General features: G+C 45.4%; 1 protein-coding gene across 2 annotated transcripts in view; it reads left to right on the plus strand.

Moving 5' to 3' along the window:
* Nucleotides 1-7,905: 7,905 nt before the first annotated feature.
* The window catches only part of LOC133413025 (leucine-rich repeat-containing G-protein coupled receptor 6), a 46,342-nt gene continuing 29,512 nt past the window's right edge, over nucleotides 7,906-24,735 (plus strand). Inside the window, exons 1-3 of one of the 2 annotated variants that reach the window (XM_061696915.1) lie at nucleotides 7,906-8,101; nucleotides 8,198-8,499; nucleotides 22,324-22,395. In XM_061696915.1, the coding sequence (XP_061552899.1) occupies nucleotides 8,276-8,499; nucleotides 22,324-22,395 (296 nt within the window). In that variant the 5' untranslated portion in view covers nucleotides 7,906-8,101; nucleotides 8,198-8,275. Of the gene's footprint in view, nucleotides 8,500-22,323; nucleotides 22,396-24,735 lie in introns of both variants that reach the window. The other variant, XM_061696909.1, reaches the window with a different exon arrangement.

Genomic DNA, 24,735 nt, shown 5'->3' on the forward strand with positions numbered 1-24,735 from the left:
AACTTTTCAATTCGAAGTTTAGTGCACAAATTCATCACACTGAGTGATTGCCATAGACACACAACCCCTCCGCATTGAGTACACACATTGGACATGGAAGCGCTGTACACTTCGGTCACAAGTTCCGTGTCATTTAAACAAGTTCAAATGGCATGAGGCGGTACGATAGTGACCGGGATCGCAGTATTAGCAATTTTATTCTAGTGGTATATAAAACACACGAAATAAATGACAACAATAAACACTAAATTCACTAAAATACAATGTGGGGGATACAGGTTGCAGGTTTAAAAGCTTTAGGGAGGTGGGAGCGGGGACTGGCAAAACATGCTCGGAAAAACCCCGAGTGCCGCGGTGAATTAAATGACAGTTAGAGTTGCTGTAGCCCTGGATTGCACCTGGAGGATTGAAGGAAGGTGATAACGCAAAAAAGGCGCATTGGACCCTTGTCATCGGAAACGCACAAAGAGCCAAGGACACGTTTGATTACAAAACGGGCTCTTGACTCCTGGAACAATCGACTTCTAATCAGCAAACTGCTGACTGGCAAGCTGCTTTCCCCCCCCCATGTTCTCTTCGGAAAAAAACTACAGTGTTGTACAGTAAACTCCCAATATTGCCGCTAATAGCGGGAACCCCAACAACAAAACGTAATTGACGCCTACAATTGCAGATATTAATAGGTAAAACCCTAAACATACCACCAACTATAATCCCCAAACCACCTTGACATCACTTCAAACTCCATTTACAACTTTACTCTTGAACATAAACGGCTTCCGGATGATTTGGTATCTCAAATATGCCACGGAAATGCACATGGACATACTTGGTGCTATCATAAATTTGATGCCGTGATAGCTTAGAGTTCTATATTGCTTTCAAGGATGCTGAACAGAAAAGCTCATGGGGGGGGGGGGGGGGGGGGGGGGGGTAAATTCCAAATCGATCGATCTATTTTTGTCATTTTGCGGAGTGTGTGTCCAGTAGTGACTGCCGAGTGAGATTGGAGATCAGTTGCCTGGCCTTTGGGACACTTCGAGGTTAACGGTCTCCATTTGGCAGGTGAAATGGACTCATGACTACACCCCCCCCCCACACATATTGTTTGAACCATTAGTGTGTCAGGTGTTGCAGCACCTGAAAGGCTTGCGAATGGGCTTATCAACTTGGACAGAAGCTGCCCAATAACAAATGGCTGTGTGTCCAGGTGTAGTGGGTTAACAGTTATAGTCACCCCCCCCCCTTTTTTTTTTTTTATTAAGTGAGCATAAGCAAATCACCTGTATGTGTGCGGCTCACTGGGAATTCCCCAGAAAGTGAGACAAAACAAGGGAGCTCGCACGTTTGTGCGCTTGTTTACGCGCGTGCAAAGTGATAAAAGGCCCGCCCGTGAAGAAGGGTCCTCCAGGGGAGTCCGCTAATAAGCCCGCGTGTGAGGAGGAGCGGTTGGTCACGCTGTGCTGTTGGTGTTGTCCTGGGTTCTCCGGGACACGTGTGTATGCAAAACCCGAGGTTCAGCTCAGCTCGTCCGGCGCTCGCTGCGTCGTTCGTTCTTCCTGGAATCTGCTGGCTCGGTGGGCGCAGCCCCCCGAAACATAAGAAGACAGCTGTCGCGCAGGTTTTACACCGCTGCGAACTACAACCCGCAGTTATAAACGTGTTGTTAAATGATCTATTTAGGCATAACACAGCTGCTGGAACATTAGCGTGTAGGATTAGCAGAGCAGTGGTAAAGTGATCTTGTTGTACAGTATACATAATTCATACGGGAATGTCGGAGATAAGGGATGGGATTGGGAACTGGCGGGACTTTGCATTCCCACGGAAGATCGTTTGGGACCAAGAGTAGGCAGCTCTGTAATCTGTGGTCTCAATAAACACTCATAAACGACACTAACCCACAGGCCTTATCGGAATTAACACACAAAGTCGAGTCAAGATTGCACATAAATCTTCAGTTTCCACGGCAAGATAAGAAAAAGACGCTCGCTCACAGCTCGGGAGTCAAATCAAATCGAGCAAGAACACAGTCGATGAGGGTTTCCTGAATTTTATTGAGACCACGCACCCATTTATTATTTTATCCCCCCCCATGTAAAAAAAAATCTCATGGCACACCACCAAGCAAAAAATGTCCTGGAAAGTATGACGTCTTCTTCTTCTTCTTTTCCATTGGGCTTGGGTAACCACAGCGTGTCATCTGCATCTCCTGCATGGTCTTCCTCTCGTTCTCTTGCCTGGCAGCTCCGTCCTCATCACCCTTCTACCAATATACTCTCTCTCTCTCTCTCTCTCTCTCTCTCTCTCTCTCCTCTGGACGTGTCCAAACCATCAAAGTCTGCTCTCTTTGACATTGTCTCCAAAACATCGAACCTTGGCTGTCCCTCTGCTGAGCTCATTTCTAATTTTATCCAACCTGCTCACTCCTCGGGAAAACCTCAACGTCCTCATTCGCTCCGCTTCCCGCCGTCTCCAATCCGCCCATCACGGGTTGGCCTCGCCACTGCCTTCGTAGCCTTTGCCCTCCATCCGAGCAGGGACTCGCAGGAAGTCATGACTGATTCTGTTGTATGATTGGCAACAGGCAGACGCGCGCACACGTTTAGCGTACCTTCTGCCATCTGGTGGATATGGCCTCATCATTCGCATTTACATCGGGAGTCATTTATGTATTCATTTGTCTTGCTAAACGATTGGTCGATTTGAGTTATTGTCAAGAAAAATATTTGTCATCCGAACCATCTGATTCAAATTAAAATGTACAAATAACAAAGAGTAATACTTTACGGAAACAGCAACCGTCGTGTACTGTTGTTGAATAAAAGATCACGTGTGGAGACGGACTCAGACGGAGATTAGCGCGCGTTTCAACCTGTTTTTTTTTTTTTTTTTTTTAAATGAAGTCTTGCTCTGCCTGTCTTCCAGGTCATTCACCAGTTACAAGACTCAAGTCAGCCCCCCTGCAGGTCAGGTGGGGGCTACTGCACATCACTGGCTTGTTTTTTGACAGAGCCTGGCAGCTCTTCAATCTTTTTGGCACACCTCGTAAGACACTCGACAGAAACACAATAAGAACAACCCCCCCCCCCCCCCCCCCCCCCCCCCCCCAAAGTATGTGAATATTTAGTATCTCAAAAAAAAATGGCAGGATGATGGTAATAAAATAGAAGTAACAGCGGATCCATGTGAGCTGCATGCATCTGGGTTTCTTGGGTGATTTGTACAATTTCAGGAATTTCCAGCGGTGCTCTCCACTTTATGTCTGAACAATGCCGTAAACCACGCAATACTCTGGCTTCCCTTTTTCCACAGTGGACGGTGTCATTTCTGTACGACTATTTCAAATGAACCACTTGCTCCGAGCCGCAGATGCTTTGCAACACGTCTCCGCTTTGTCGTATGACACCACACACGGCGATAGGGTGCCTCGCTCGCTAATGAACAGTACATTGTTAATTGGCTTACATATATTTCCCCACATTTGACATCACCGTGTAAGTAGGAGAGTAAGTGACGCAAGGAGCTCCGAAACAACTCAATGTTATGTCCTTTTGGCCTTTGTTGGAGAGTGCAATGCAGCACAGAAAAGACACCATGTCAATGGCGTCGTATTGGACTGCTTGCACATTTGCAACCGCCTTCAAGAGTCGGACACAGTAGCCGCGCTGTTCTGTCTTGTGGCAGAAGATGGCGACATTTCATCATCCTCATGATCAATTGTGACATCGCTTGGAACCCCAACGAGGAGGTTACAATATGATGTATGATTTGATTCCAGCCTAATGAGGGGGTGGGGGTTGGGTGTGTTATCAGTATTATCTGCGAGTGTGTTCACAGTTGCGAGACTTCTTTCTGCTGCTGGGCATTAGTCAGATGATCGGAATTTACTGTGGCTAATGCGAAGCCTTTGTGTTGCCTTTCCTTGAAGCCCGTCTTCGTCCTTGCACGGATTGCACTCTTAAGGAGACAACCCAGTCACTGTTAACATTCCTCATGTGTCTTCCTCCATTTTGACACGGCTGATACAATCACACTATAGTGAGTCTGGCTACAAAAGCAGCGCACGCGTTCCTCGCAAGCGTGCACAAACACAAATGCTGGTTTGTGATAAGAATGTGCGCAGGGTCGCGATGATGCAGCCTTCGCCGCAGGAATCAGTGCGCTAAATCTCGGGCAATCAACTTGTTATAGATCGGAGCTACGGTTGTAACATTCACAAGCAAGAAAGAAAAAAAAAGAAAGAAAGGAAGAAATGGAGTCACCCACAACTGCACACGCCGACTGGTGCTGGTCAAACAAAATCAAAGTAGGTGATGAGTTCAACACTTTGGCCTCTGATGGAGGGCTTTACTGAACTCCATGACTAATCACATCTCTGGAGGCCCACTATTGTCCCAACCCCCACCTCTGTCCCCTTACCTCATCCCCCCCCTAAACCCCACCTTTCTTTCATTTATTCCATCCTTTTGTACTGTGAGATGCAGAAAGGAAGAGACTGATGGGGTAAAGATGGCGGCGGGGAGGTTGGAAGGAGAGGAACCTTTTGTTGCCTTTCAGGTGGTTTGCCATGAAAAGCCAAAGAACACACCTGCCGCCACCAAAAAAAAGCGCAGCGCCTCGCTTTGTCCCGCTGAGTGCGCACACGAGGTCGGCGTGCCCGCGGTGGCTCCGCTCGAGCCACGGCGCGCACGAATGCGGACACGAGCACGCTGACATACGCGCTGAGATTGGGGCAGTTTTGGTGGGTGCAAAAAAACAAAACAAAAAAAAAAAAAAAAGCGAAGGGGGGATATGGGTGCGGAGGTGAAGCGGCTCGGGTGGCGATTGAGTGGCGGCCCGCGGAATGGACTCCTCTCGCTGCAAGGAGCTCAGGTAGCGCCGTGCGCGTCCGTGTTATTCCAAGCGGACCACGGTGAGTGCTCTCGAGTTAGTGTCAGGTATCAGGTAGCTACTTGCCGCCGCGTCTTCAAGGCAGCCGCCGTTTGGATAATGTTTACAGTCGAGAGAGCAGCGCACGGAGGAGGAGGAGGAGGAGGAGGAGGAGGAGAGGGGCGAGATCGCTGCCTTTGATCTGAGGCGGAATATTTGAGAGACAAAGTACAAAAGGAGCGCAAACATGCCAGCATCTCACTTTGCGTGAAGACATTTAATTGGGCATATAAATTGCTCGTTGGTGTAAATGTGTGAATGGGTGTGTTGTCTCGATTTGCCCTCCGGATAAGCGCGAGAAAATGAAGGGAGTGAAGGATAATACCAATCAGAGAGTTATGTGGACAGCGTTGTTTTCTCTTGCTCATAAAAACTTCAAACAATCAAATGAACAAACTGTTGGAACACCTTGGAACAAAACTCAAATATAAAGCTCTTGTATAGGAACTCCCCATCCTTCCTGAGAGTGGGCCAAGCTCCAATCTCGTTCATGTTTCGTAGGTCTAAGGTCGCGTTTTTCGACACCAAACGTCCCCCAGCATGCTTTTATGGGCCTTGCTCGCATGCACTGGGGCACAGTCATGCGAGAATAGAAACAATATTATTTGGAGTAGTTTTGGGCTTGAAAATGCAGAGCGCAGTGAGGAGGAGGAGCTGCAGTTAAAAGGATAGGGATATCTCCATCTGAAAGAGACTGTGCGCTAACTCACAATAAACCATACGGCCACGGGAATTTTGTCTTGACGTAGTCATGATACCGAATGTTGCTGCCGTATGTTAAACGGGCCAGATAAAGGTCGGCGAACACACAGCGCAGACGATAAAAGCACCGTAGCGCACTATATAAGTATCGGAGCCCGTTTTGCGCCGCGACTGCGACGAATCGGTAAAGTTGTAGAGGAGCAGTAGAATTCGACTGGGTGGGGGGGGGAGGGGAAGTCGACAAAGCAGGTGTTAAATCAGACGTGAAAAAAGGAAGGGAGCCAAGGCGAGAGCGAGGCAGAGAGAAACAAGACTTGAGATGGGCAGAAGACCAGACATGCAGGCTTGACTCCCTGCGTATGTGTGCGTGAAAAAGAAATCCCTTTGGGCCACACAATTAAATAACGTTTAAAAGACGACAGAACTCTGTGCACAGGAAGGGGAAAGGTGGAGAGTGCAAGGAGTGGGTGAAAATGCAGGTGGATGCAGTTTAAAAAAAAAAAAAAAAAAAAATTTTTTTTTTAAGTGTGTGCACACCAGTGGTAAGGACTGCGTGTGTTTGCATGTGTATGCAAAGGGCGGCTCTCCTTTGAACTGCCAGAATATTTGCTCAAAGGGCTTTGCAGCATAAAGCGTCACTGGATACGGGCCGCGCACAACATATTTAAAATGACAATAGACACAGGGAGCAAAAACAGACATTCCATTACAAAGCGGAAGAAAAGAGAGAGCAAGCGAGTGAGTGGGTGAGAGAGAGAGAGAGAGACTATGTGAAGAAGAGCCTGAAAGAGGTTTTGTGGGGCCATAACAAAGGCCCCTCACAAAACACAGTGGCATAGGAATGTTAATTAATTAATGAGAAACTATTGAGCCACCGGAGAATGGTCGAGAAAGAAAGACAAAGATGGAGTGGCAGAGATGAGTCAAAGGTATAGACAACCTTTATTTTCCTTATTCTTATTTTCACAGCGAACGTGGCGGGCAAACGATACAAACCTTCCTCCTCGCGGCTTCGCGCGTGTGCATTTGTGCATTTGCCTTGTACGTTCTTCTTTCCCAATCCAAAAGTTGGATTAAATGTGCCCATACGATGAACTCATTTTCCTGCACCGCACAAACACAAATGTTTCGAATAGGTTTGACAATGCACGCCTTTCCGCTCCCCAAAAAGTCGGCCGCATCGCCAAAATCTGCCAAACGTACGTGGGGGGAAAACGTGTCATGGTCCAATGAAACACAACGGCGCTCACTGCAAAGGAACGACTGGCGGTGGCAGCGTCCCCGAGACAACGCTGAGGGACGCGTCGACAGTTCGGAATAGCAGTCGGCGTTAGCATGAAAGCTTCAGCCCTCTGCTACAAAGCAAATAAAGCTGACGAGAATGGCAGAAATGATTTCGGGATAAGCAGACGTACTTTCAAGGGTGGAAAGTGTGTGCTGACTCCCGTTTAGCATGAGTTTGAACGCGAATGATTGCAATTCTTGGAGGGTGTGCACACTTGTGCAACCACATTATTTCAGTTGTTCCTTTTTTCTTTCTCTCCCCCCCAATCGAGTTGTACACGTTGCAGGTCACACATTTGGTGGACAAAGTTCAAAACGACTGTTCTTGGTCTCATTTTCCCCCCCAATGTAACAGAATTTTTTTTTAATATCCACCGGACATCTGCTTTTCTAAGCTCTTCTCGACACGACACTAATAATATTATCTTTGCGTGCGTTTGCATGAACGTTGTCACGCGAGTGGTCTTTCGGTCAGTCCGGGATCCCGACAATCCAGCGGCAGAAACCCGAGAGGGTGTGACTTACGAGACCCCGCATTCTGATCTTTCTAGTGACGGAGGGGCGCTGAAGTGTCAGAATTGCAATTTCCTCCAAACAGTCACACTCGGATCCTTTTCGTCTCACTTTGACGCAACAGCCAAAACACACTGCACTGCCTCCATTCCTCTTCTTCCAGACTTTTCTCCAGCTACAAATGCTTCCTCACTTCCATTCATAAAAGGGCCCTCTTGTCTCACGCCAAACTGTATCACCCCCTGCCCCCACCCGATCCGTGTCCCTTCCCCAAACAGTCATGCTCTTCACACCGAGCCTCCAAGCAAAATAAAACAGGGCAAAGCAAGGGAGAAAGAGAGGGGCGAGTTCAGGACTCAGGGGCCCCTCCCATCTCCGAGAGATGCTCCAGCCCATCCCTAAATTACAGGCCAATGAGAGGAGCTCATTCACCACTCGTGCGCTCCTTCTACAATAGGTAAGGAGTGGGACGCAGAAACGGCGAGACATCTTCACGGGTAAAGGGAAGACAGAGTGCACTTGTTTTGGGGGATTTTTTTGGGGGGGGGGTGAGGGGGCTAAATGATGAGAAAGGGCAGACGAGAAGGAACTAAAGTTGGGACTGAAAGTGAGGGTAGCCCGAGATGAAGAGGTTGTGACAGCGGCCAGTGCGGAGCTCCTGAAGAAATAAGTTGGTCTCGCTCTTTGATTAGGATCCTTTAGTTTAAAAAAAAAAACCAGAGGAAACTCAGAGACAGCTTCTTGTCCCCTTCAACTGCCACAACAGACAGACAGACAGGCCGGCAGAAAGTGAGCCACCAGGAGAGTCAGCACAGGTGTCGGGACAACAGGTGGACGGCCCGACATGCTACCCGCGCTTCTGCTTCTCTGCGTGCTCGACGGAGTAGGGGCGTCCACCCCTGGAGCCGGGCCTGATGAGCGGATGCAGGACAGGCGAGGGGGAGCAGCGGCCGTGCTGTGCCCATCGCCGTGCCAGTGTGAGCGAGACGCTGTCTTGGTCATGGCGGACTGCTCGGAGTTGGGACTATCGTCTGTGCCGACCAACATCAGCCCTCTCACCACTTACCTGTGAGTAACATAAGTCTGAAAAGAACCGCACTGGCCCAATATGTTCTCTCCCTGCCTCCGTTTTTCCAATTGTCCCGGTCTGTTATTGGTCGGTCTTCGCTTCCTCGTGCAATATGTCTGCGCATCAGATTGTTTTGAAACACATACGCAAAGTTGCAACTGGGGGTGGGGGGGAGTTTGTTTTGTCTTGTTTGTTTTGACCGCTAAGGAAGAATGAATGGACCACTTCTTCCAGTGTCAGGTTTCTCGGCACCGACTGGGTACCAGTTGAGGGAAGCTGTGTGGGCCGGTTAATATCCTGTGCTTGCGCATGACAGTACGGCGCATAAGCGTACAATTACTGTGTGTCTAATTTGTACGATACAGTAAAGGCGGGAGTGCAAACCATAAACTCAGGTGCTTCAATGTGTTTGATGTTTAATTAGCGGTTCGATGGTGAATACCAATGAGCTGCTATCTTTTTGTCGGGAGATCGATCAACGGTTGCGGAACAGTTGAGACTGTCCCAAAGAAATACGTGTTGGAAAGGTCCGACACGAGACTTCATGTGAACATAACTCAACATAACTCAAGCAGCTCCCCGCCAGGAGTGTCTGGTAGTAAGAGCTGAGACAATATACAGAATGTGAAAGCTGCCAGAACTTTCAAATTGCTTTTCTACGCGGGCCTCCGAGGACAGATTAGAGGCATGTCGTGATAACTGATATCGAGGTGATTGAAGTAAAATCCAGGAAACTGCGATGGAGCAGTGACTCACACGGGGACGTGCAAGCATTACAGCGGTGGGAGAGATGGAATTCCAAGGAGGTAAGGAAAGATCAAAAGTTTGTTGTCATTATTAAAAAAAAAAAAAAAATTAAAAAAAAAAAAAAAAAAGGGCAGGACACAATGGATCGCTCCGCGACGGTGGCTTCCAATTTCCAGATTTCATATGTTCAGTGGGGTCCAAATCTATCCAGAAATCACTCCGTAAGCCACACCCACAAACAAGTGATGACCTGAGCCCCCTTCTGTGCACTGCTTTTTCCTTTATACCACACACAAGCGCGCATGCATGCCCACACAGAGACACCCATGAACGCAGATGATCATTGACTACAAACATCGGCGTAATTGTTCATTTCCCCTCATGACCTAACACTGGAACTGGACCAATTAGTGAGTTTGAGGGGTGATTTAGAACAAGATAAATAAACCCTGCGACCAACCGCATACGCCCACACGCAGTCACACCGACACACATGCCTAGTACGGAGGAGGAGCGCAGTAAAGCATGAAGATGTGGGGACAGTTGGGAGCATGCCACAGTAAATGATGATGCCGCACACGCGATTCACTGATTGCCATTTCGCTGCGGTGATTATCATCAAACCCCACAAGCAAAACACGCACGCTCGCTCTCGCACGTGCGCGCACAGTAGACGGAGCACGGCGCCGAAAAGTACAGCTTCTAAATTCGCTCCCCGACCTCCGACAGACTCCAATAGCGACAAGTGCGCTCTGCCTGGCAGTCCGCGGCGGTCGGATGAGCCTCGCGGCACGGAGGACTCGTTCGCAGGTCAGAGGGGATTTGCTTGGGAAGAGTCCACTTTGCAAACCTGAAACTGTATGACATCATCCCGGCCATGTCATGAGAGAGCGCTTCAAAGTGTGCCCAACAGTGTACGCTGGAGTCCAATCAAGCTATGAATGCCCCCCGTTCTCTTTCCTGCTGTTTATTTGCACACTTGGCCGAGCCCTCGGTAAACAGGTAGATGCACGATGTACTTTGTAATTAGTTCAGTATCATATGATGGCATGTTGACTTTGGAGAGGTATTCAAAAGGCGCCGTGAGCAAATCTGAGCAGAGGGGGCCGAGATTTCTGACGAAAGTCGTTTCTGGAGGCGATGCACGAAACGGGCTGTCGTGCGAGAAGACTGGTTCTTTGATATTCGATGAGATAAGAGAGCCTCGGGGTGTGCATCTACCTGCGTGCACTCTAATGTGGCTGAAGCTTGGGGACATTGTGTACAGGGCACACATCAGACATCGGCTTTATGCAAAGATGAAAAGGAAACGAGAGGAGGCTTCGGGGTGATTTGATGATGTCAATTCACGAAAGTTTTGTCTGCAGAAAATACAATGTTTTCCTAATGAAGCGAGAGCATTTGTAAGTCGGAGGCCGTCCGCAACTCCAATTGAGCAGTGATTAGGTGATGTTTTTTTAATTCTATTTTTTTTGCTGGTGGTGAACTTCTAATGGAAACTGCAACAGTACCAGACAGATGAAAACCATAGCGTGCGTGCGTGTGTGCATGTGCGTGCGTGCGTGCGTACACGCGCATGTGAAGACCACCCAGACTTCTGAGAGAATTATGTTTTCCAGCCAGTTGAAATGAAGCAGGACTATAAAATGAACACGGGGACGCAGAGGGAAAACCTGAGCAGAAGTGAGGTGAAAATTAGAAAACTCCCAAAGAGTCACCAAGACAGAGCACTCACGCACACCAGGCAGACGACATCCTCCCTCTGCGATGTGGCAGTCAATGAAACTGTCGTGTGCGTGTCATTTAGCTATCATCTTGATTCCTATCACGAGCCATCGGGGGGTGGGGGGTGGGGGTGGGGTGTCACACTGTAAACAACATGTCTGAGACAGGCAGAGCGAGACAGAAAGGTGAATCGTGGTGAATTGTTTGAGGTAGAAGACTTGGAAAACCTAAAGAATTGGAGAAAATAAAAAGAAGAAAGAGCTGTCCTTGTGTGTTTTTTTTTTTTTTTTTTTGTAAACCGTTAGCGCAGGGCCCCTCTGTCTTGCTATCAGCCGCAGCATCAGTGTCCTGGCTCCAGACAACTAAGCATAGTAGCCTCCTTCCTCAAACACGAGCCTCCTTTGATCCAGCTTTTCGTTCTTTAACGCTTTTTTTTTTTTTTTTTTTTTAAACAAGATGTATGGCTGGACTTTAATAAGTGCTCGGAGCAGGTGCAAACAAGTGCAAGTTTTTTTTTTTTTTTTTAATTGCCTCAATACTTGGGTACACTCCCAAGTCAAAAGGGGTTACGAATGTTTAAAGTATGAACAGGGGCGACATTGACAGTAGTCTACAATCAGACAGGAAAGAATAATGCACCTCTGATTTTATATAAGATGGACAGGGTGACGAACACCACCACCACCACACACACAAAAAAAGAGGAAGCAATGTTATCTTTTCCTGTTTTTTCCTTTGCAAAAGCAGAAGCATTTGCCTGACGTGTTAATTACTCAACTCTCTCCTATAGATTCGCACAGAGAACATAACAACCTCCTCTGTCGGACAGAAAATTGATATTTGTGCCAGAGGGGTATTGGGAATGAGTGGGAAGTCAGAGTTCCGGCTTGTGGTTTTCCTCACATCCGAGCTGGGAAGCTCTTCAAAGTCTCTGCGGGACAGACGGCAGGTAGAAACATAAAAGACACTGTGACATTTCTCCGGGGGAAGCGGAAAGCAGAGAAGAGGCAGCGGCCACAAAGTACTCTATGGCAAAAAAAAAAAAAAAAAAATTTTAAATGATCTCAATGGCAACACATCATCTTGAAGGGGAACGTGAGTGAGGATGTGGCTCAGGGAGGTCAAGTGATGTGAGCTGATCGTGAATGCTTGCGCTTGAGCCTGGGATTGTATTTGACCTCTCATGAAGAACGAAATTTTTATTTAATTTTTTTTTTGGGGTGGGGGAATAAACAGCAGTAACAGTTTTAAGTAAGTAATACCTTATCGGCGCACGGCCGTTTTCTCGTTTTCGGTCTCATGCCGCTGCTCCAGAGGTACTGAGTGCACAAAAGTGTAGCGGCACAGTAGCGTGGCGCATGTATGATAAGGGAGCTTGGAATGTGCTGCCTGTGACGTGAGAATGAGGGGTGCCTCTGACTACAAGAACTCAGAAGGCCTACATGGCCCAGATTCCAATTCTGCCCCTCTCCAGGCTTGGGAATTCATGGGAATGTTTGCGCGTGTGAGCGCTTGCATGAATCTGTAGTTTTCACTTTTCCGATACAGAGACGCCATTGTCTTCTCCGGCACTGCAATAAATGTCCTGAACTATACACGCAAATCCAACAAATACACCTGTAAGCTGTACCACTGCCAATTGTAACTCTGTGCGTTAGTTGGTTTGTTAAACATATCAAATGGGGTTTAGGTTTGAAAAACTGCTTCCAACCAAGAACATAATTGACAAAAAAAAAAATAGACAGAGGGCAAACTATAATCCTACGCTCCTACAAATGGTTTTGCTTCCCCGTGCAAAAGATTTATTACCACCATTCACAGGAAAAAAAGATTTATGAAATACAGCTCCCACAAACCACACAACCCACACTTATTTAGCGATCGAGGGACACATTTTATATTTTATTTTAGGATCTAGGTTTCCTGGTCATTTCGCTGCAGCGACACATTGTTACTTTGGAATTGAACACGTCACATTTCGACCCACGCAAATGACTTTAAAATTGGATACCACGTAAAGGACGGACGGGATGTACCGCACAAAGGAGGAGGAGACGTGATATTGGGGTAAAACGGTGAAACTTAATTTCAAGGGTAAAAAATTGGGAGGCGAACGTTGAACGATCCGGAAGCAACTATACAGTGGTCAGATCACAGTGGCAACAAAACGTGCACGCCACACGTTTCCCATCAGCTGGGAATCGTGTCACTGCGACCTGATTTACATGTCAGAGAAGAAGAAAGAGAAGAAAAAAACAAAATTGGAGCTTTTTACATGCATGGCGCAGGGCCAAAGTTAATATCTGCGCAAATGACAGCAGCCAGATGTCTTCATTAGGATGGTGTCAGGCTCCCTCAAGTTCTAGATTCTTATCTACAGGCACCATTACATACATACAAGGAGCAGTGAGCCAGAAGTGGATTTCAAACTAGATTCAGTGTCCTCCTGTTTCTGCCATTCAACAAAATGAAATTATAATGGGGACCAACACAAACACTCAATCATTATACAAATCACCCCACTGAGAATCGGCATCAAATGAGCAGGGAAACCAAAATCAAAAACAAACAAACTATGAGAGACAAGCTCTCCGGATGTTTGCACAACTTGTAAAATTGTAATCCTTGTATATTATTAACCTTGAAGGTAACAGATTACCGGTAGAATGCGCTATAACAATGAGTAGACTTTCCGATCGTTCGATCCTTAGCATTTTATGCCAATTTTGTGATCGGTTGCAATGTCATAATTTGTCAGCGAAGTGAGACATTTGAGCCGACACAGTCTCGTTTACTCCAGGGACGTCCCGCGCTGCTGTCGTCAATGTTTGAGTCCGAAAGCTGGCCAGTTTGAGCTCTGTGGCGCGTCTCGCGATGGACTACGTACGTTACGGCCAACGAAGGCTGCGTTCGGAAGTGCACTTCGAGCGCACTCTGCTGCACCCTTGCCCGTTTCTGAAGACCAGCGCGAGGGCATCAAATTGAATTTCCGAAAGCACCCAAAGTCTTTGGGGTTTTTAGTTCAGTGAAAAAGCGGTGTGGGACGTCTTTGTGGTGTCTGAGACAGATAAAACTCAAACTATCTACATACAATCTGCAGTTCCTCATGGGGGAACGTCTACAAAATGCTTCAACGTGACAAATTTAATCAGGCAACAGGAGGAGGAGCAGTGAGGTAAGAGTCGGCACATGAAAACTTTGTCTTTCGCGCTGGCCGGCCTCCCTTTTAATATTGCGGAGAACCGCACATTCTTTTATCCTAAACCTTTTGAGAGCCGCCACATTCCGTTACACTCGTAAATGTGACACAGCGGTGTTCAGGTTACTGATATGCTATGTTACTGATTTATCATTTAGTCCATACAAAGCTTGACAAATACAACCTCAGCTAGAAGCTACAGCCCCTTTTTAGCTCGCTATGAGCGCTCACACGGGGATGCATGCTCGTTATGAGCAGCTTAATTAGCGGCTCAATTGTCATTGCAGCAAGTTACACGTCTGATTGAAGGTCCGTGTTGGTCAAAAGCTGCTAATAAACAAATTATTTTCGTCGATATATTGCTCCATCTTGTGAGCGGATCCGTTTCTTTAAACTCGCTACTCGGCTCCAAAGATCCTGATCGCGCTAAGCCTAGAAATGGGCTTTATGAGGCCTGGCTTTGATTTGAAATGACACGAAAAAGACAGACTTAGTAGATGGTATATGTCATGTAACGACCATGAAAATGTTAATGAACTATGCAGGCTCTTTTCACCGACTCCCAAACAGCTGCCTGTCAGTCCCGTCCACATGTCGGAGGCAGTTGTATGTCCTATAGCTCGCGCTGTTCCAACACTTCCTGTTCCATTACTGAAGTGCTTGACCTTTCACCCCTCTCCCCTCTGTCTCATGTGTGGGAGGACAAGTAGCGGACACACACACGCGTGCGTACGTGTCCTGTGTGTAGTATACCAGTCTACGAAGACTTCCCACAGGGCACGAACGGGTTTCCCATGACATGACCCCAGAATAAACAAACAGCCGCTTTCTCCACCTCGACATCCGCCTGTCACTCTCCCCAAAACTGCAACGAGCGGAAAAGAGCACATCACATAAGGCGCATCTCCTCTTTCGGCCTTGTTATCTCTTCTCTTCGCTTCCTCCCTATCGGTTTCCTGTGCTCTTTTGTATCCCAGTCGTCCCCGTGGACAGTCTTGTCCAGGTGAAAGACTTCCTCGCCCTCTCCCTTTCTCTCTGTGGGCCGTGAATGAGAGACACAAGAGAATAAGAGAAGGCCTGATAAAGAACGTTCCTTCTGACAACAAAGGGCAGGAAGTCCAGCGCAGAAAGAAAACGGGAGCAAGAAAACATCTTTAGAGGGAGGAGGAGGGTAAAGACAGCATTGTAGCCTCCTAACTGCACTCTTTTTGTATGGGCGCACGTGCACGTGCAAACTCGTGCGACCTCGAAAGAAACTGAAAGTAGTTGGTTTATTATTAAAAAAATGTTTTAAAAAAAATAATAATAATCGGAAAATGCAAACACAGACCTCACCCTCACACAAACGCACGCGCGCACGAACACACGCAAACCTTTCAGGCCCAGTTGAAGGCGGCACCCCAGCATTGACAAGCAGTCGCATTAGGCGGGATAAAAGATCCTCTTTCATTGTGGCCTTGACTGTGAAAGAGGTAAGCAGAGAGGATCGGACTGGCGGAATGCGACACGAGACATTACTGTCACGGTTCCACTAAAAGGCAGCCAAGGTGCGACTCAAAGCATTGCAAATACAGAACCCCTGTATCTGGTCGTCGCTTTCCGCCGAACATCTACACTGCCGAGGTCGCTTGCAAATAATCTGCCTTGAAAGGAACAAATCTTACGAGCATTATTAGCTGTTCGCTGGGTGAAAGACTAACAAGGGGGTAATGGAGTTGCTGGGATGTAAGGGAATAAAGGGTGAAGGAATTGCAATGAAGAACTTTTGTGACCGCGTTAGGTAACTGTGCGATTGTGAGTCATCGGAAATATCCTCCCCGAGGGCAACATGCATGTTTGTGTGAATGCCAAGGGCACTGACACAATTGTTATTCCATTTAAACAAAACCAAAGAAAAACGAACAAAACAAAACAAAAGAAAAAAAGCTTTTTTTTTTTTTTTTTACTATTTTACTTTATTTTGAAGCTATGTTTTCTATTCATAGAGATACAGGCAAATGAGAGAGGTCTGATTTCGCGGTTTTGTGCCTTGTTCAAGGAAGCAGACTAGCATCTCCAGCGACCGGTCCCAATATCTGCAGCTCTTTATCAACCCTGTGATCCGAAAATCAAGTCCTCGTGGATTGACCTACCGCGATCCCGATGATGATCCTTGTTTTTTTGTATTTTTTTGTATTTTTTATTTGATTTCATTGTAGCAGATCGACAGATTGCGAATCACTTGTGGCATGACAGCGCCTGCAAGCAATTAGCAAGCATCCAAAATTCGATCGCTTTGATGTCGTCCTGAAGACGCTCGCAAGCCACCATGGGCAATATTTGTACGCACAGATGCATGCTATTATACGATGCAAATCCTTTTTTTCTTAGGCTTTGAATAATGCATCATAATATCCATCAAGCAATTTATGGATGTTGATATGCATTTGAGACAATGTATTTTCCATCAAGAAAGTGTCAAAACTCCTCTCTCCTGGCCAGCTTTGTCTGGCTGACACATTTCACGACCGATGCTAGACACAAACACCTACCTGCTGATCCCATCTGTTCTCATATCTGAGCGCATATTCACCCACCAGGGTGGTCTGTCCTGCACCTTACAAAAAGCCAGTGTGCCTCCCGATTGTGGATGCAGCTCAGGTGAACCACCGAGCATGAGCGCGGCTGTTTTTCATACGGTGTGGCCAGTTGTTTTGTTGCGCTACATCATCGCGCTTGTCAAGAAAGGCCACCAGCTTGCAATTGTCTACAAAGGAGCTAGGGGCACATTCACACCCACACACAGAGGGTCCTTTGATCACAGGGTCGATAACATACTTCAGTGGTCCTGCTGACGGCGAAAAGGAAATATGATAAATCACGTTATTGTAACAACCGGTCTATGTAACTCCACGCTCTGGCTGAAATTTAAAACAGTGATGGGAAGAGAGGGGGATAGAGTGGCACAAGATAAAGGGAGACAGGGCCGAGGGGCAAGAACGGATATTTCCCCCTCAAGACAAATTCTTGCCACGGTTACGCAATAAATCACTGAATGAAGTCATCAAACATGCAGCGCTTTACCTTTCTTGCCTCTTACGCCCATCCACGCGTGCAGGCACACAAACGTACGCCGAACAATGCTGTAAATCAGACGACATTGTTTATCGGAGTGCAACACGTCCTCGTTTACTGCAACAATGGCCTCAGTCATTACTTCAAGAGGGAGACATAAGTTGACAGCTTTTAACAGTTACTCAATAGTTTGTGATGGGATGAGCAAGCGTCTCCGTGTCTTTAGGTCATCGTTTAGCATTAGTCAGAGATCTGAGGGTCTGGCATTTCCTGTGCGCCTGTGCCATTTGAAAGATTTGTTGTCCTGCAGGAACATCAGCTCTATAGAGTCTACTTTCTTGCATGATGCCATGAAGGCAGGACAAGACCCCCTAACTCAATATTCCTGCAAAAATGAAAACACAAGAAACCCCTTTTATCCTCTTCCCCCTTAAACATACGCAGACCCGCACAGCAATATTTTTCCATGTATGATGTGGTGGAGTTTAACCAGCAATTATACCCACCGCGTCCGCAGGCTTATTGGAAAACAATAGGGGGTGTGAAAATGAGCGACACATACCTCACCACACACACCCCGGCTGCCGACAAACGGGAAAAATATTGTCCAAGACACACATACTGACACGCGTACACACAGCACCTACACACTCAGTCGCACACAAGAATTCCATAAAATTGGAATAGAGAAACCTCAGTTATAATTGTAACACTCCCATACACACTGCTGTGGCTGCAAAATCTTTATGCTCTTACTTTCTCATTTTCTGTTGCAGCCGTTCACTCGCGCCGAAAATATCTGCATGTCGCAGCGCCAGCCGACACAATGCACATGTGGTAGTCATCAATCATAATTATCATGGTTTAAAAAAGCCACAGCTGTTATTTGATTTTAAAAACAAGCCATAGCACAGCGCCTTCCAACGATACGTCAAGTTGTCAGCAGAGGCCTTGGCCCGCAGAGGAGAAATGTCTCTGTCTCTCTCCCCGGCTTCCCAGCGAGCTCGTTGGAGAGCAGAACCAAACTGAGCCACATTCAACCTTTCCCCATGACTCACCGTTGTATCTTTATCTTAAAACATTTTCCCCGTTGCAGCTTGTCTATTCTGTCTGTACAAAGCCGTGGCTGTGGACTTTCACACGACGATTGTTTACGGCTTCTTTAATCAGGAGCAGATAATTGAGAGTTGTCTTCAAGTGTAGGCACATCCCCAGAAGCTGACTGAAGTCTTTGTACAACCCCAATTCCAATGAAGTTGGGACATTGTGTTGAATACAACTATTTGCAAATCATGTTCGACCTATATTTAATTGAACACACTACAAAGACAGCATATTTAATGTTCAAACTGATAAACTTGATGGTTTTTAGCAAGTAATCATTAACTTGGAATTTTATGGCTGCAACACGTACCAAAAAGCTGGCACAGGTGGCAAAAAAAGACGGAGAAAGTTGAGGAATGCTCATCAAACACCTGTTTGGAACATCCCACAGGTGAACAGGCTCGTTGGGAACAGGTGGGCGCCATGATTGAGTAGAAAAGGAGCTTCCTGAATTGCTCAGTCATTCACGCAAAGATGGGGCAAGGTTCACCTTTGTGAAGAAGTCCGTGAGAAAATAGTTGAAGAGTTTCAGGACAATGTTCCTCAACGTACAATTGCAAGGAATTTAGGGATTTCATCATCTACGGTCCATATCATCATCAAAAGGTTCAGAGAATCTGGAGAAATCACTGCATGTAAGCGCCAAGGCCGAAAACCAACATTGAACGCCCGTGACCTTCGATCCCTCAGGCGGCACTGCATCAAACACCGACATCAATATGTAAAGGATTTCACCACATGGGCTCAGGAACACTTCAGAAAACAAATGTCAGTAAATACAGTTCCAGCGCTACATCCGTAAGTGCAACTTGAAACTCTACTACGCAAAGCAAAAGCCATTTATCAAAAACACCCAGAAACGCCGCCGGCTTCTCTGGGCCCGAGCTCATCTAAAACGGACTGATGAAAAGTGGCAAAGTGTTCTGTGGTCCGACGAGTCCACATTTCAAATTGTTTTTGGAAATTGTGGACGTCGTGTTCTCCGGGCCAAAGAGGAAAAGAACCATCCGGACTGTTATGGACGCAAAGTTCAAAAGCCAGCATCTGTGATGGTATGGGGCTGTGTTAGTGCCAATGGCATGGGTAACTTACACATCAGAGAGGAACCATTAATGCTGAAAGGTACATACAGGTTTTGGAGAAACATATGCTGCCATCCAAGCGACGTCTTTTTCATGGACGCCCCTGCTTATTTCAGCAAGACAATGGCAAACCACATTTTGCACGTGTTACAACAGCGTGGCTTCGTAGTAAAAGAGTGCGGCTACTCGACTGGGTTGCCTGTAGTCCAGACCAGTCTCCCATTGAAAATGTGTGGCGCATTATAAAATACGACAACGGAGACCCCGGACTGTAAGCAAGAATGGGAAAGAATTCCAGCTACAAAGCTTCAACGATTAGTGTCCTCAGTTCCCAAACGTTTATTGAATGTTGTTAAAAAAAAGGTGATGTAACACAGTGGTAAACATGACCCTGTACCAGCTTTTTTGGAACGTGTTGTAGCCATAAAATTCTCAGTTAATGATTATTTGCTAAAAACAATAAAGTTGATCAGTTTGAACATTCAATATGTTGTCTTTGTCGTGTATTCAATTAAATATAGGTTGAACATGATTAGCAAATCATTGTATTCTGTTTTTATTTATGTTTAACACAACATCCCAACTTCATTGGAGTTAGGTTTGTATGCGTGTGTCCGTTGCTTTACTTTAACACTGCCTATTAAATGTTTTAGCAAATATATTTACTGTCCGACCATATTTTAGGATTATGGTGTGTTGATCTATGGCGTAAATGTGTGCTTTCGGTGTCATTTATGTCAGCCAGCCGTGTTGTTACTGCTTATTTGTCAGTGGAGTTGGTTATCGCTTATGTATACCCGGTCTTAAATAATTTGTTGCATTCATTTGTAAATCACTGATTGGAGCTGTACAGACAAAAATACATGTGACAAACATGAAGTGTACGCACGGCATTACCAGTGGCTTTTTTTTTTTTTGTTTGTTTTGTTTTTTTTTGTTTGCAAGGGGAGACCAGCTCCACTATTTTTGTTAAATACAATGTCTGGAATGATTGTAAAGAAAATAAATAAACAAATTCAGAAGAGTAATTTAAAAAAAGTAAATTGTTGATAAGGATGATTTTAGGGGGAGAATCTCTTGTGGTGCTAGGTTTTGGCCCTGATAGCGCTCAACTGGCAGATGGGAGATGTTAAAACTAGATTTTTACCAATGAATTACAATTGAATTTGATCACGTTTTCTTTACGCTCCATTTCACTTTGAACAGTTTTTGTAAATTAATTATGTTCAGAGCCTGTTGTTGCCATTTGAATGTTGAAAAGCACTTCTAAAGTAATTTGTAATCCTGTCATTTCTTTGGAGGCCTACAGCCTTACGCTATTAAAAAAAAAAAAAAAAAAAAAAAAAAAAAAAAAAAAAAAAAACATTGAAATCTGCCCATTGTTAGCTTTTACGGCGCATTGCCCCAACATTTGTCACAATGCATTTGCCCTCTGAGTTGTCAGTGTAAGTGTATAATGTCATGACAGGATATAGAAACAATTCAGAGGATCGTTAAAACATAAGAATGGAACACAAGTAACAGCCAAGTTGAGTGCAGTAATGCTAATGTAATTAGTGCAACTGGAAGATGGATGGCTTACTTCGCAGTGTGACATTAGAGAAACAGCTATTTTTCCTCCAACACTGGCTGAAGGCATCCCCCAATTAGGTGTCCTTGACTCACACCTTGAACCCTTCTGAGCTCTATTTTGCACTTAGACCTCTGGGGGGTTCATAAGGAACATATTAAATGTCAGTTGAGCTATAAAAAGGCTACTTAATTACAAACCCAACACGTCCCCCGGCAAACGGATATGCAAAATGTTCATCGTATGGCAAAACTCCCTCCAAAACCAAGTGACAGTGGGGAGTGTGGAACAGATTGCTTCATATTAGCTCTTCTCCTTGGGAAGGTGGTAGGGAGTTTATGTCAGAACAGTTAAATATAATTGCCTTTTCAAGTACCCCCAAAAGGATTGCTATGCCGTGCAATGCTTTTTCCACTCTCCTCTGGCGCCGAATAGTGATCATACCAGTGGATCAATCCATTCAAGCTGAGTTTTGGCTGACTTGACGAACAAACAGCTAGCGTGTCAAAACTCCCAACTTTGAGGGGCTTCCGGGAGCGCAGTTTACTCTTGCTCGCATGGTCCTCTGGCTTCGCGAGGAATGGATCGTATCACGCACACAAAGAAACACACACAATACGCGTCTCCGTCTTGAAGGCTCAAGCAAGGCCCTGTGGACTATACAGCCAAAGAATAGGGGTGACATAACCCCATTTTTGCATGGTGTTCATCAAAAGCTCCAACATGTCTGAGGCACAAGGTTAGATGTGTTTTCTTCCACAGGCTGACACAGAGGTTGTCACTGTACAATTTCAAACTGTTGCACGGGGTGTGCACGCATGCAGGGAAGGAACACAGAATCCCCCCCTCCTTAACCTGAGCGACCGCAGCTGCGTCAACATTCACCCCCAACAAACTTAAGTCGGAGAATGTGTGACAGATTCGGAGAGATGGGGTGTGTCGATCTTACAGCGATGATCAGAAAGCTGGAGCAATATGGTCTCCCGAGGAGGGGGGGGACGAAGTTAGGTACGAAAGGAAACAGAGGGGTCAGATCAGAGGAAAGTTAGAGTGAGACATCTGGAAAAGAGAACGAGTCATTGGGAAGAGGAGGAAATTAGCTGCCCAACAAAGATTCACTGGGGAAATGTTCCTTTATTTCCCTCTCTTCCTCCTCCTCCTTCAACCTCTCCCGAACCTCTTCTCTGTGTTGTACTCCCTACTATGGATGATTGATCACCATATGAAATAGGGCTCTTCAACGTATAATTTACATGGCCAGACAATCTTCAAAGACCACTGATAAGAACGCCTGCGCATTGATTGATACTTTCCTTCTTTTGTTTCCCTCTCCTCTCTTCAGGGATCTAAGCATGAATAACATCAGCGAGATCCAGCCAAGAGCCTTCCACCGACTGCACCTGTTAACAGAACTGTGAGTATGGAATACTTCAGCTCATATTTAGTTAATAACTTTCTATAGTCACAACTCATACATGACAAAGAAGTCACAGCCTGAGCGGCTGATCTGTGCTCCCCTCAGTGACAGCGATTGATGACTCTGGCCTGCCTCTCATGTCTCCTGAGAAACTGCCTGAGGCAAAACCTAGTGCACCCTGGAATGACTGCTCAAAGGAACCTGATATTCACTTAGAGCGAATATTCTGTGCTTATAGCGTTAAGCAGGTTCTGAGCGCACCGCAAAAAAATCCCATGCTTTCTCGTCTGTCCTGCCAGCTGCACAACACACACGCATATGCATGAATCTTAGTTGAGAAAACAACAGCTACTCAAGCATCATTAGAATTGTTTTGCTATAGCCACTGAGACATTCATCATTGCGAATACTTTTCTTGGAGAAAGGCTACACGTTCCCATTACTTGAACAACATGGCAGCATGAGAACTCTTATTGCCGTAACGCAAAACAAAAACAATTTCATGAACGAGGCAAAATGCTGTCCTTGAGTAAATGGCAAATTTGGACAATAAATGATGTTCTTCCTCACACACAGTATGTATAGCGGTGAAATGTAAAATGGTCAAGCAGCACACGGTCTCAGTTAAAAAAAACAAAAACAAAAACAAAAACATGGGGTGATTGTTTATTGATATGTATAGGGTTATATAGCTGGGGTGTGTCTACAAAGTGTAAGAACAGTCCACTTTTTGTGTGTGGTTTTTTTGCAACGTTTGCAGCTGCAATCTGTTAAACACGGGCTAATGATGAAAGTACAAGTTTAGCAGCTGGATTATGATTTTGTTGACTCTAAATCACTCACCGACTGAAGAACGATGGCCCTGTTATCAATTAAATGAGGCGAAACCTTAAAGTTTACGGACTGAATTAAATAATATTTTCTGTATCATTTGTTGGCTGATAAGGACTTTCTTTGTCATAAAAATGGCAAACATTAGTCTTGACAAATGATGCAGCTCCACAAGTTTTGTTTGTCTTGAGACAATCTTTATGTTTTACAGCCTAAATATCACTTTCTCCAAATTGCTCACATCAAAAATGAATAAATCTGCTTCGTTATAAAATCCATCATTTTGATAGCTTCTTCGCTACCTTCAGAGAAAGTGACATAATCTCGATAGAAGTATAAAAAAATAAAATAAAAATACAATAAAATAAAAAATAAAAAACTCCCCAGCCTCGCCTCCCCCAATAACAAGCAGATAGATGTGAAGGTGCAATGCCGCCGCCGCCGCCGATCGCATCTACAGAATACGTACATATATAACGAGATAAACCAATTTACAAAATGCATTTAAAAAAAATAATAATCATTTTTTTGGGCGGGGGGGTTGGGGGGGAATCCCACTCCTGGAGAGATGAAGAGAGGAAGCTCATAAAAAAACAACAACATTGCATTTACAATATGTACAACAAATAAAAATAAGCAAATCTGGACATGGTGTGAGAGAGTCTGATGTGTGTGCACCTTATTTGCTGGGAACGTCAGAAGAGGGCACGACTCGGCATGTTGTGACTGGCAGAGAAAGACATTTTTCTTTATGTTTCCCTTTACATCCATCTCTCCATAGATACACCTCCATTCCAATTCATGTTAAAGCACTTCATCTCCATTTCACTCTAGGCTATTGCAAGTCAGTGTTACTTCTTCAGATACCTTCCTCACAGTTTTATATTTTCTCCACATAAAAGAGATCAGTTTTGTAGGAGTGCAAATAAAACCGTTTAACCCACATACAGCAGATCCTTATTAACAATTGGTTTGTATTTTATCTCAGTCAATATTGTTACCGCTCTGGTATCAATTTGCATGCATCTTATTTTTTTTTAAATGACATTTAACGGAGGTGATTCAAGTACTGCATTTAACGAACTGCATGTTGCAAATCTCTTTGATGCTCTGTGGTTTTAATCTTCGTGTTCACTGGCCTACAGCAAATTCTTACTATTTTGGGTCTGACTGATCCCCCATTCCTCTCATATGGATGTCATTCAGAGTTGTTTTATGAAATGAATGAATGAGCTTTTATTTCAAACACCTGCAAGGAACTGTCAGTCAGAAAAATGATTAAAAGAGGTGGTTGCATGTCTACAGGTTGATGAAATTGAAGCAATGCTCAACCTCGGGTAATGGATACAGGGATCTACAAAATGTTATACTCCGTTTTCAACTGTTTAAAAATGTAGTTGATTGGCACTATTATTACATTGCCGATAACCAGGGCGTGGTTAAAGGTGGAAATTGTTAAAAGTCTTTCATCATAAGTTGTTTCCACCAAAGATCATTTTGAAAACT

The sequence above is a fragment of the Phycodurus eques genome, chromosome 1 (assembly GCF_024500275.1).
Source record: "Phycodurus eques isolate BA_2022a chromosome 1, UOR_Pequ_1.1, whole genome shotgun sequence".
NCBI classification, from domain to species: domain Eukaryota; kingdom Metazoa; phylum Chordata; class Actinopteri; order Syngnathiformes; family Syngnathidae; genus Phycodurus; species Phycodurus eques.